Source organism: Haemorhous mexicanus, chromosome 13 (genome assembly GCF_027477595.1).
Source record: "Haemorhous mexicanus isolate bHaeMex1 chromosome 13, bHaeMex1.pri, whole genome shotgun sequence".
Lineage (NCBI taxonomy): Eukaryota > Metazoa > Chordata > Aves > Passeriformes > Fringillidae > Haemorhous > Haemorhous mexicanus.
Window position 1 is genome coordinate 9,760,291 of NC_082353.1, and position 13,611 is coordinate 9,773,901.

A 13,611-nucleotide genomic window follows, 5' to 3' on the forward strand; every position below is an offset into this window, starting at 1 on the left:
TATCCTAGGATGCCTTATTTCTCTGTTTTGGGGGATGGGGGAAAGGTTAAAATTTAACTATAAAAATTATGTTAGATGGTATAGAAGTAAATAATTTTAATAATAAACCTGACAGTTTAACAGATGTTTGTTAATGCCCTATGTTTAAAAAAAAAGAGGGGTTTCTATTAGAACATGTTAGACATAGAGTGACTACACTCCTGTTAAATCTTTGTCTAAATAAGCAGTCAGTAATTTACTTAGGCAATATTTTAACTTCTCTAGCAAACTGAAAAATCATTCATGGAGGCCCCAAATACCACAAATCTGAAATCCTAATTGCAGAATTGACTAACAAACAACTGACATCACTATCAAACACCTTTGCTGTCCATCAAGTAGACTCCAGCACTGAAGTGCTGAAGACTTTACTGCAGAGGAGTACATATTATGTTTCAATGCACATAAATAGTCCACAATAGTCCACAGAAAGAAAATTGCTGATTTGCTCACCTAAGGGCTTTTCCAGAACTGGTTACAGAAGCAAAGGTCCCCTTTTTTTTTTCTTTTTCTGATGTGCAATGCTCGTAAGGCATTGTGCAATATGGGAATGGCTTCTTGACCCATGTAGTGATCACTTACCATATATGCATAGAGTCTTCTATTCATAACTTGGTTTTGATGAAACTGTACAATAATTATTCACCTCTGAGTAGTTACTGTCATATCCAATCTTATTATACTACATAAGAACAAGAAGGAGCATGAGGTTTGGCCTCACAGTCATTAATATTTCCTCCTTTGTTTTGTTGGTGCAAGGCAGTCACAGCTTCATCTGGCTCCATTACCTTGAGTTTTGACAGTTGTCCAAGATCTTTGGCTGCACTGAATATCATCTGGGGCCCCTGTAATCACATTGAAAATTAAGGAAACAGACTCACGACAGCATGTTTGCTTTTTATGTCAACACAGTCTTATTTTCTGCTAGGACACTGGCCAAAGTCATCGTTTTGCAAAGCTAAATAAAAGTTTCAGTTGCACAGGAGACACATTTTCATTCAGTTGATAAGGCCAAGTGCCTGAATGCCTGCAGCAAGATTCCCTCCAGTATTCTACAGCTGATACAAATATTGCACTTTCTGCTGAGAGTGGTTTTGTGTTCTCCTTTCTGCTGTCTCATTTTGTGTTTAATACTGAAAGCAAAGGCTGTGATTGTTCTCAGTGTGTGTCAGTGAGATGTTTGTCCCTAACTGCAGCTCTCAGGTGCTGTGCTAACATGAACAATCATGCTGGGAAGTGAGCAGCCCTGAGGAGCCTGCAAAAGCCTGTGCAGGGGGAATCCTCAGCTGAGTAAAGCACAGCACAAAGGTGTTCTGTGAGCTAGAACCCTTTTTTTAAAGAAAAGATATTGAAATGTTATGAAGTTAAAGCAATATTTTATAATAGCCAAATCCTGGCATGACACCAAAGGCCAATGCCTACACATTTGTCTCAGACAAACAGAATCCTATTGTAATTCCATGCTCACATCCTTTATCACAATTACTCCAAGCAACACAACTACTAGTGCAGTTCCATGGCAGCTCAGGAAGACATAGTTCTGATTATGTGCATTTCATAAAAAAAGGTTCATCCAACTTACACTGGACTAATTTTTCATTAGACTTTCTGTTCCAAAGAGTTTCATTTTCCAGAAATAATTTTACTTCCTATATGCTTCAATTGACGAAAATGTAATATAGAACTACAGTTTAAATCTTCATTATTTTTTGTAGTGAGAATGGTAAGATAAATATCTGTATGTATATATATATATATATATATATATATATATATATATATATATATATATATATATATATATATAAAAATTTGTGGAAAAATAAACCCTGTTTCTGAATGCCTGCTGTGCCTCTCAACCTCAAACAGAAAGAAATATTCAGGTCTAGAAAATGTCTCACAGTATCCTGGCCATGATCAGCTCTACTCCAGAATTTTTTATAGTTCAGGTAATTTCATTTTTATCTCTGCACCATTTATACATTTTCTATTAGAGCTTTTCCTGCCTATCAAGCAATATTCATTCATGCATCTTCAACATATTATAATAAGATTTAATGATATACCTTTAACTTATGGCCCCTGACCAACAGCTTTTTAGCCCTGAATTGGTACCACAGGATGTGCAACAGTGAAGTTGCCAAAGGCACACTGTGGCAACACCACAATTAGCTTGTCATAAGATGGTCAATTTATTTTAAACAGATTGAATAAAAGAAGAATTAACACTTACATTATCCCAATCCTTTAAAAAAAAAAAAAAAAAAAAAGGCAATTATGGAAAGGCCTCCAAGCCAGGCTCTCTTTCGTGATCCTTTGACAGGAGATTCACTGTTGCCTTCAGCTCAGCCACCAGGGTTCACATCAGGCCATGGCCCACGAGAGGCTCCTGTGCAGCACCACTTTCTGTAAGGACAGCTCCCTTCCCTCTTCTCAGCAGGCTGGAAATGCAGCTCTGCCCAAGGAGGACCTCCTGTCAAGGCTGCTATTAAAATCCCCCAAATCTTTAGTGCTATATTTGGCTGAAGCTTCCTGATGTTAATTAAGTGCTGCCTCAAGATGAGGAATGGCACAGCAGGCAGGGCTGGAGGATGGGATGGGTTATCCCTGGCTTTCTCAAACCTACAAAAATGGAAGTGATTGAATTTCTGGTGTGACTAGGAAGGGCAAGGAACACTCTTCATTTAAATGACACCCCTTGTATGAGAGCACATGACTGCATTCTTTCACATACCTGCATTCATAAAAATTGCTCTGATTTGGATGAGGCAGTAAATGAAGGAGTGAAGTCTTCCTCACCAGCTAAGAGCAAGCTGGCTGCACGACTCTGAGACACGGGAGAGCAACACTGCCTGCAGTGCAGGTGTTACTCCCCATGGTCAGGGTACAGAACAGGATAGTGTCAGACCCCTTGGCAACACCTGCTCAGGCACATTATTACATTATGAATATTATTATTATTATTATGCTTCGTATCAACTGAGAATTGCTCTGGAACACTTACGGTTTGGTCTGTCAGTGGTGGAAGCACAATTTGTTTTTCTATTTTGTTTAAGACTAACTTCCAGAGCTCTTTCAAAACCCGTTTCAGAACTGTCTTCTCACAGATTTTTGCAGCGACACTGAGACTGGAATAAAACAGAACCACAAAACAGTCACCAAAACCAGCACTATGGCTTCAGAGGTGTTCTATCATGCTCAGATTAATAGCCATTAAGGTTTATCTTTTCTCTAGTAATAAAAATTTCTTAGTAGCTAAATTATTTTGCTATGTTATCAGTAAATATTTTTGGCAAAAAGATTTGCAGATTACAAACTTATATAAATCTTCGCTATCTAATTTAATGCTTAGTATATCACTGATGCGTATTTATTGAAAATGCAAAATCACGATGAGTTAAGAGTTTGATGGATGAGACAATTTAGCACTCCCACGCCCCTAAATTAAAGTTTTAGTATATAATTTGTTTATGTCTTGAAAATCAAGAGCAACTGTCTCTCTTGTTTTGTATTTCTACTGGGATGTAGAACTGGTTGCTGACAGCTAATGCAAATTTGCAGCTACTGTTTGGAAGCATTTATTTCTATATACTGACATGTCTGAGCATCTTGCTATCTATTACTTACAGTAAAATTAAATTTTTGAAGCACCTTTTCCATCTTCACTTTGAAAATTTCCAGCTGGGGAAAACCTGCCTAAGGAACCAAAGGGGTGTGTAACTTGTGACTGGAGACTTGAGTACAGGATCAGTGCCAGGCTGCTTGTCCTCACAGCCACTTCCATCAAAAAGCCACTGGTGGTTGACAAGCACCAAGGACAGCAGTGTCCTTACAGATGTGCCTGTGCTGCACATGGCCTTTCAGAATGTGTCACTCATGAGTGATGATAGCATAAGTTATGTTTACTTACAGAAGCCAGAATGAGTTTGCAGGATCCTCTCAAAACTTAGCATTTTACCAAATGAAAAAAAAAAATCAAGCTGCTGTTTAGATGATGACCTGGTTTTTGGTGACACAGAAGTGCATATCAATAAGCAGTGGGACATTGGGTACAAGCCTAGAACAAATGCCAGACAATTTCAGTGTAGGAATTACTTTTGTTCTTTTTTTTTCAGCACAGTCTTCATAACCCAGCCTGTGGAGGAGAGACTGTGCACCAGCTCATCTTCAATGACTCAAAACAAGACAAGACATGGAAAGACAAGCCTGGAGCTTATGTAAAAATTTCTCAGTGTAAGTAAACAGGTTAGGCATGGCATTCTGCACACAATGAATACTAGAAATATTAAAAATACTACAGAGTGCTTCCAGGTATCAGCAGTGCTTCAGAGTAAAACCAAGTGTGCCTGACTGCTGCATCCAGTTCCCAGCCTGGCACAGAATCCAGTCTGCCACACTCACGTTGTGTCCAGGGAATCCATGAGAGGCCGAAGCACAATCTCAGCATCAATGGCTGCACTGTTCTTATTGGCTGCTGCATTCCCATTTCCTCTCATTTGATTCAGTTCATTGCTCATTTGTCTTACACAATCTTCAATAACAAATTGGAAACTACAGGATGAGAAAAAAAAGGAGAATGAAAGAATTTGGGGAGAGAAAACAATAATGATGATTTTGCATCAGGTTCCTCAACAAGACTTGAATATTTTCTACAATGATGCAATGTTCAAAATTAAAGATACTGTGGTGTTACCATCTGGAAATAAGTTCTATTGAGGATCATAGCTCATATAAATAATTCATGCCATGTTTTGACCTTTTCCCTGCCTTGCTTCAATTCTGCCACAATTTTCATAGCCTTGTAGGTGTGCCAAATATTTATTTTCTGAAAGCAACAGATGTATCAGAATCTATAGGTTAGATGTGCTTGACTGCCAGCTAGGAACACTTCTCAAGATTTTATTTTTGGTGTGAAAGGATGATGCAAACAGGTGATGATAAATAATTTTTCTCTTGATGGTTTATAGCAACCAAGCTTTGATATTCTTCTTGAGGTAAAATCAAAAACTCCAACTGATTCTGCCCTATTTGGCTCAATTTGACTTTCTCCAGATTTCACACAGTCAGTGCCTTCAGAAGGATTTTTACTCTGCAACTACACAGCGTTAAAACAGTTGGACTGTTTAAAATATCCTTTTGCAAAAAACTCCCTTGCTTTGAAGCACTCAGACTCTTCCTCCTGGGAGGAATCTTTTTCACTTCAAGGTGACTGTGAACACATCCTTCCTCCCCCAGTTTGCATCTGCTCAGCTTTTCTGAAAACTGCTCTGTTTCCTAAGTGATTTGGTTGAGTGTCTGACAGTCTTAAAGTGCCATTGATGTGATAATCTTTGGACAACATATTGACACAAAGCAGAACAGCACTTAATCAGTCACCACCTCAGAGGCAGGAAGAGTCTCTGCACACACAGTAATTTGGTTTATGGGTTGATTTGTGATGGATCAAAATTGTTTAGGATTAGTTTACGAACAGAAATGCAAAACAGAGGCCAAAATATATGGGGCCTGTTAAGCTGAAAAGATTAATGGCAAAGATTAACTTGAGGAAAGTGGAAGAGAATTTACTGCGAGGGAAAAGAAACAATTGGTTGTTCAGTGACATGGCTAATTGTAAAAAGAGAACACAAACCTCCATGTGAAATCACAGGAAAAATCAGAAACTTTTCCAAATGCACTTGGAAGTACACTTACCTACACACTTTAAAGCCCAAGATAAAATCAACATGAGGCAGCTAGAGAAACTGCTCATGGAAATTCTTGGGACCAGTCCCTCCAACAAAAGCCAAAATAATGCATTGCCTTTCTTGACATTAGACATCTTTCCAACACTGTTAACCTCAAAGACCCAAGCAGTAAACTGACTCATGAGGAATGTTCTAGCTATCTGGAGCATACCCTACACTGAGCTATTCTGGGTTTGCTGTTGCAGAAACCTAGTTGGCTCATTCAGAAAGAAGCCCTGGAAAGAAATAATATTCATGCACTGTCAATGATCCGAGAAGCAGAGCCTGGGAGCAAAAGTACAGCAAGACAATACAGCAAACTAAGCACACAGAAAAAGCAGACTGTCCACCCAGACAGCCTGTCAATGGATTAAATAACCAACAAGAGACTTTGCTTAATGAGCACCACTACAGCACTAATCCCTCTTTCTTAGATTTCTTCCTAATTTGAAGCAAAAGTAACTTGCTACTTCTTATACCAAAAGCACTGCTGGCACAGCACCATACACATACAGGACTGCAGTGTGCACTCTGATTAATGAAAGGTTTTGAGAGTAAAGCTCAGTAGACAATTTTTGAAGAGCCACAGGCAAGCAAATGACCCAAGAAGGCCATCTGCAATGACCACGTGAAGCAGGCTAAACACAAGCAGACATCCCTGGTTGAAGCAGGCCACTTGGAAAAAGCTGTCAGTCTCAGGAAGTAACATAAACATGGTCAGAGAGGAAAGTTTAGCATAGCATCAGGCAAGAAACCTCAGTGACTTTGCTTCCCAAAAGGCAGAACAAAAGCCATCAGCCTCACCTCTGTAACATGTTCATGCCCATAGATGATGTTCAGTTGTCTTTACAGCGAGGTTGCTGTTATTTGTTTCAGAGTCTAAACACATACACACACAAATTCACACCACTCCATCAGGGCAGAAGCAAGCCATGCCTCAGGACATCCAAGTAACCACCCAGACTTCATCAACGAGGGAGATTTTTTGATCAGGAATATTCCTCTAAGGTTTGCAGTAAAACGGGTTTGTTACCTTGCAGCATACGTTACACTGAGTTCATCCAATACATTGCTAAGTTTCACCTGAAGTTCTTTTAGAACAACACTAGCTTCAGGATCCAGCTGCAAAGAGATAAATAACATTATATTTTATCTATACACTAGGTTTCTGGGGTTTCCATTACAACCAATGAATTAGGAGTTATGTGCAAAGATACACTGCACTATAGAAAGCCAAATGTGGAAACACCTGTTGTGACACTAAATTGCTTTAGTAATAATTTTGAAATACAGTTACCATTAAAAAAAAAGAAAAAAACCATCTTTGATTAAAGCAGGGAATATTTATATTAGAAATTAAAATTGTGCCATTGAAAAAGGGCTTTCTGTGGGATTGTGGAAACTCTTGGCAGTCACAAAGGAGAGAACTACCATTACCAGGCCAGTGGTATTCAATGAGGCACACCAAGAGAAGGATGCAGGAAAAATCAGTGCTTGTGTTAATAGTAATGCAGATGCCTTCATATTTTTATTATTTTTGTACATTACATTGCTGTTGGTATTTTGTGTGGTGATTTGCATTGAAGTTGTTTCCATATTTCCTATGTTTCCATAATGCAGTGTAAAATTAGAACAGCCAGCACTGAAAAAGATGGCTTGAAGAATATCCATGCCATTCTATGAACAGAGGATGTGGGAAGGGACTCTACCATATTTCAGTACTGCTGTTTCTAAAAGCCATTAGGGCAAACAAAATTCAAGCACAGAGCAACACATTCTAATACTCTGATACAAGTTTTGTAAACATAGGGAAAAAGTTAATGCAGGGGAGAAATATATTTTTACATTTACAGGGATGAGGATACATGCATAGATATTAATCAAAAAGGTACCCTATTGATATTGATCAGCAAACTTGTTTATTTGCCATGGATTCTTTTTCAAGTAAAAAAGAATAATTTTTTAATCTCCCTGATCTTTAGCACTCAGAAACAATAATTACAGTCCATTCTGGGATATGATAGATGATCATCAGGATCAACAGCTGAATGTGAATTAAAAGCTGATGTTCCAGGTCTTTCAGCTGTCTACATCACAGTGCTAAGGAATGATTTCCAATGATATCCCTTAATTTGTGGACTCTGTTCTGCAGCAAGGTCAGGTACAGACCTTCTTACAATTTGAAAGGACACTGCACATTTAGAATACATAATCAGGGCTGATTCTATTTTCTGTCTTTCAACTGCATGAGTAGCGTTTGGTGCTTATTTTTCCTCTGGAGCTTCAGAGCACTGTGGTACAGCAGGTCAGTTCTTTTAATCACATTTCAGAGAAAAGGGGAAGTTGTCGCAGCACCCTGGATAATTTACTTGAGTCTACACAGGAATCCTACAGCAAAACAAACTGAAATAGATCCAATGATCTACTGTGTTTTAGTCTTAGACCATCCTTTATCTTCTTAGAGGTCATTTGTGGGTTAAAATAATAGAAAATCTGAGATTTTCACTACAGGTTTTGAGAAGAACCTGAAATAGGTGGCAAGAGGGAATTACCACACATCCTTCAGAAGATTCTTGGTGTCATGTAGTTCTCTTCTACTCTGAGAAGCTCATACTTTACTTATTACTGTAAGTACTTACTGTGACTACTACTGATTTAGTTTTGAATTACTATGCACTGAGAGAACTTCTGTGGCTTCTGTATATCTTAGTAGTGTCCCAGGCTGATACACTTTGACAGTTCATACACTTAAAGTGATTGCTTTCCTTCACATGAAGAACAGGAATTAAAAAGCTAATTTTACTGAAATGTCTGTACTAGTAAAAAAATTAGGACTTTGCTATCAAAGGCAAAGATTTTTCCAGGAAATGGATTTCACTAGGGAATTATACTGTCTCCTTTGGAGGGATACATACAAACCCCAAATTTAAGACCACTAGAATATAAGCATTTAACAAACACTGAACATACAAGCATTCACACTGAACATGATACATGTCAAGGAAAACAAAATAACAGGCAAGCAGAAGACCCAACATTTCTTAGCAGATCATGCACAAACTGGAGAATCACCTTGTTACTGGGCCTACAGAGGTCAATGTAGTTACTTTCTATCAGAGGTTGTGGTGATAACCAGAAAACACAATGTATCTGCTAAATTCACCTGGAATAGAACTTAGTCCAGCCACAACTGGATTGAATGCTAATGCCAGATTGTGGACATTACACACATTATAGAAGGGTGCATGCAACTGTTAAACATTTTAGAGGCTTTGTGCTCACAAATTGCATGAACAAGTTTGTGTGTGCACAGCTGGAGGCATCTGGCAGGACCCCAGGCCTGTGTGCCCACATGCTCATGCCCGTCGATGAGGTGGCACGGGGAGGAGTGTGACACAAAGAGGTATGCGGGCTGCCCGGGCAGGTGTGCCACACCTGGCCATGCTGGCATCACTGACAAGATGTCAGCAAGAGTTTTAATTGCTGCTTCTCTCTAGGCACTGGAAAATAGGGCATTTTGGGTGTCTCACCAGAACTAAAATGTGCACTTTTCATTTCTTTCATCACGTGCCTTCTATGTGCTAATGATTGTCCTCAGGCATCATCCACAAGTGCCAGAGCATGACCTCTTCTTTTTCCTGATATGGCAGAGCTAAGATGGAAGCATGGAAGTGAGAGGCAATGCTGATCAGCATCTGAGATGATGTCATAGAGGGGGACATAGACATGGAAATGAAGTATTTACGGTATTGGGGACTTCTCTTTTTTTCTTCAAGTCTCATTTGCTTCATAGAGTTTGGTGAAGAAGGAATGAAAACTAACAAACTTCCCTGAACATGTTTCAGGGAAATAAAAGGAAAAGGCTCTACTTGAGCCTGATTATTTTGGGAAGAATAAACAACAAACTAACAAAAAATCCCAGCTAGGAGTGTCATTAGTGTACCATATCCAATTTAAGCAATAAAAGAGAAAAGACAACACATTTATCCCTTGGACAATTGTATTCTGGAGTCCATTTACAGTTCCCAGCATGTGTGGACTAGCCTTAACATACATTGGGGTAGGTTGCTAAGGTTTCAAAATTGGATTTTTTTTAAAGGAGCAAGCCTATTTCATTAATAATGTGTTTTCTATGATACTTGTTTCTATTATACTATCATATTTTCCCATCAATTTTTAATATTCTTGGCTTTTCGAGGCTCGTATTTCTGTTATTTTACCACGTTCTTAAATAGCAGAATTAAGTTTTACCCATAAGGGAATATATTCATTATTTTGTTGGCATATCTATTGATTATGCATTATCAAAGAGATAATTAGAAATATGACTTTTTCTGAATGCTACACAAAAACTGACAACACATTTGCTGAACAGCTGAAAAAAATAAGAAACAGTTGAGCATCATGGTTTCCAAATTCTGCCTGTTTAAAACTGTGAATTTTTTTATAGAGACAAGCCTTGGAAAAGAGTTAAAAATCTGATGAGTTTGGCTGCTTTCAATGTGTTAGACTGAGGTATTTCCAGCTCTAATTTAATGTGTGTTAGTATGGACATAATCTTGTTAACTGCAAATTTGGTGGTGTTTCTGCAGGAAACGACAGAGATGCAAATTACTTTTGCATGAGTTAAATGGAACCTCTCTAATCTGAATCCCATTTATCTGCAATTTCACAGGTCTAATTACTTATGGTTTCCTAATGGGACCACCGGGTTACTTTTGTTCAGAAAATAGTTTTACAAATTTTCTGTATATCTGGCAAAGATACAGCAAAGGTACTTATCAGCTCCATCACTTTAGGGGCTCTTCCTGTCTCTGACAGACATCTTCCTTCCTCCACCCACAGCCTTGGGACAGTGAGATGGGAGATGTTTGGCTGCCACTGCTCTGAGTGCCCTGGAAAGCACTTGGGCCTCTGTACAAGATGTAAAGGTGGACACTTCAGAACGATTCTGCTGAAGTCTGGTCCTCTGTCACCCCAGCAAAATCTTTAAGGCCACATATAGATTCCTACAGGAATTCCTCAGCTTTATATGTAAAGTTGGAACTGAATTTACTGAAGTGGGAATATGATTTATCTACAGTTAATATAATATTGTCACACATAAACAACCTCCTTTTGCTTTACACCTTTTTTTTTTTTGATCCTAATTACTGTAACTCATTCTGCCATGTTCTGTCATCTGGTGTAAAGCAACACAAGCATTGGCTTCTCTTCTTTCTCTTTTATCAGCTTCCAGCTTGTCAGACATGAAAAAATATTTAGTGCAAATATATGCATTCCTTTTGGATGAAACAAACAGGAGCTAAACCCAAATTCTATGACGATGATCTGTTCCCATGTTTTTGGACTTGATTTACAAAAAACCAAACAAACAGAGGGTTGGATGCACTTTACTACTCATTCTTATGGCAGACTGTTCTCATTGATATGATTTGTAAGTACCCTCCCTGCTTTGCTGCAGCAGAGGACAGTTAATAAGCTCATCTTATTCAGACTATTTTATTTTAATGGTGGGGGATCTGAGAAACCAGTTTTTTCTCTATTTATAGAGCTCCCTGCCTGCAATGTGCAATAAGCCTACTCTGAACAGAGGGACTGCTGCTTGATTGTGGTTCTTTTGACTGCACAGTTTGAAAGACATACTGCTCACAGTGTGACACTGAGGAGATTAACAGCATTTAATTTTTCTTAGAATTAGTTTTGCTTCTACTGAAATAGGTCTCATTATTTTGCTGAAAATCATCTGACTTTTATGCCCTCCACAAGTGAAATATTAAACTGTTTTTTCCCTTCAAGGAAACTGCTTACAGATTTTATTGCTGGCTTTGTTTCTTTAAGTACCAGTTCAATAAGCCAAATTGGCCATTAGCAGTTGTGCCTTTGGAATAGGGAGGGGAATAAGTATTCAAACCAGAGGACAAACATTTTAGTGGCATCTTGATATGGGTGAAAAAAAATTGAACATGAATTTACTTTCTTCAAGAAATTGCCCTAGAAGTCTGAATGTATTTTTAAGATCTTTTGTCTTAGATTGTGAATCAGAGATACACTTAAGACACCTAGTGAAGGGATTATAGAAAATATATCCCAATTGTCTCTGTGGGTTGCATGTCACACCATATTTGTAGGAAATTCTGCTGTAATACTGTAATGACCTTAATAATTCATCCTCATTATCATCAAAAGGAAACCAAAAAGGATGAGAAGTCATAAGAAGTCTTGAAAGAAAATTGCTATGAAAAATTCCTAATTTTTAAAATATTATTATATAAGGCATTAGTAGCAAATGAAAATCTAATATTTTCTTGAGGAAAAATGGACATTTTAGAGATTCAAGCAAATATTCTGGTTGAAAATAATTTGATTGAAATAGATATAAAATGTGACTCAGCTTTCCTTTGCCTTTGTCATTATCCTGATTTAAGGACATTTACCTGTTTTCATGAATCATGACATTAAAAATTAAGTTTGGATCAAGTATAAAAAGTACTTTGTAAGGAACATAAAAGCATGGAGGACAAGATTACTTGTAATATTCAGAGAGGGAAAAGGGTATGATAGGAACAACAAAAACAGCCACTTCTGGATGATGAATATCTCTTACAAAGTTTGGTAGGACATTTGCAGTGACAAGGCTGCAGAAGTTTATTTCCTGTTATCTGGAGCAGCTTCAAGGAGCTGTTCCTTGCTCAGCAGACCCTCCACACCCTGGAGTGACTCTGCAGGTGCATCTGGAGGCTTCAGTGCCTTGTGTGGCATAGGGGACCCATCTCACCTCTGCAGGGTCCCCCTGTGGATGTGGAAATATGAAATGCTGTGTTTTCCCGTTTTCTCCATATGGTGTGGCCACATTAGATCAAAGTTTTGGGAATCTATCAAGCTACAGCCTCAAGAAGAAAAAGGATGATGTATGCATGACTTATTTTTTAAAGCTAGCTACTGATAATATGGGTAGGATATTCATGTTCTAAACACTGCTTCTCAACAAGTAGACAGCATTTTTTCTATGGCTATGAAGATATGTTAATTTCTTCATCATGTTTCAGAACAGTGAAAGACCACAGTCTGGAAAGTACTGAAGCACTGTTTATGTCCTTTTGCTGTTGGACAGGACTTCAGGCTCTTTTAAATCTTCTGAAATGAAAAAGGGGGTAAAGCTGAGGATGTTTTGAACTGTTGCCTAACAAATCTTGGTGAAATGGTATCTTGAATACAAACAGGCCCTCAGATATTGAAAAGTGCACTTAAAATGTTTTATAGATTTTTAAAACTCTGAAAGGGTATTGCACTACCTGCGCAGTGAAACTTTTCAGTTTAGTGTCAACTGAATGCCCAAGCATAGCTCTTTTTGATTTTAGATCATAGGGAATTACACAGATGCATCAATGGAAATAAGTAGAAAATGTGACTGTTTTTAGCCTTAGAAAATATGGTCAGGAATAATAAAAGATGCTTACTATCACAAACCTCATAAGAGAATCTCTCTCCTTCTTTCTTCTGCTCAGTGGATTGCAAGTCAAAGGCATTAGACAAAGACAATGACACATTACAGACAAAACGTACCAATACATAAAAAGCACAGTATAGTCCAATACAAACATTGAAATAAAGCTGGCACTACAGATTGCAACACAAAACACCCAGTGCTGATAAAACATTACAGATCATTAGCATGTGTCTGTGAAATAGTTATGTCATTCCAGTATTGTCAGGACAGTAAATAGGTCTTGTAGACTTTTTATAAAGCATTTTGATTTTCTTTGCAAGTAGAAGTGAAGGCTTTGACTAGGTTGCAAACATGGTGCTAATGATCTCTAAGGAACTTTGAATGAACCAGGAATCAGAT

The 13,611-nt window shown here is 38.1% G+C and overlaps 1 protein-coding gene and 1 long non-coding RNA gene across 3 annotated transcripts in view; one reads left to right on the top strand and one right to left on the bottom strand.

Moving 5' to 3' along the window:
- UNC13C (unc-13 homolog C) overlaps nt 1-13,611 on the bottom strand; it is a 167,306-nt gene that overhangs the window by 16,340 nt on the left and 137,355 nt on the right. For both annotated transcript variants that reach the window (XM_059858311.1, XM_059858312.1), the window contains 4 exons: nt 6,796-6,884; nt 4,441-4,590; nt 3,044-3,167; nt 828-884 (listed from right to left, as the gene is read on the bottom strand). In XM_059858311.1, the coding sequence (XP_059714294.1) occupies nt 828-884; nt 3,044-3,167; nt 4,441-4,590; nt 6,796-6,884 (420 nt within the window). The remainder of the gene's footprint in view (nt 1-827; nt 885-3,043; nt 3,168-4,440; nt 4,591-6,795; nt 6,885-13,611) is intronic.
- The window catches only part of LOC132333323 (uncharacterized), a 33,164-nt gene that overhangs the window by 8,262 nt on the left and 11,291 nt on the right, over nt 1-13,611 (top strand). Inside the window, exon 3 of the long non-coding RNA XR_009488132.1 lies at nt 4,155-4,272. This is a non-coding gene — a long non-coding RNA (uncharacterized LOC132333323). The remainder of the gene's footprint in view (nt 1-4,154; nt 4,273-13,611) is intronic.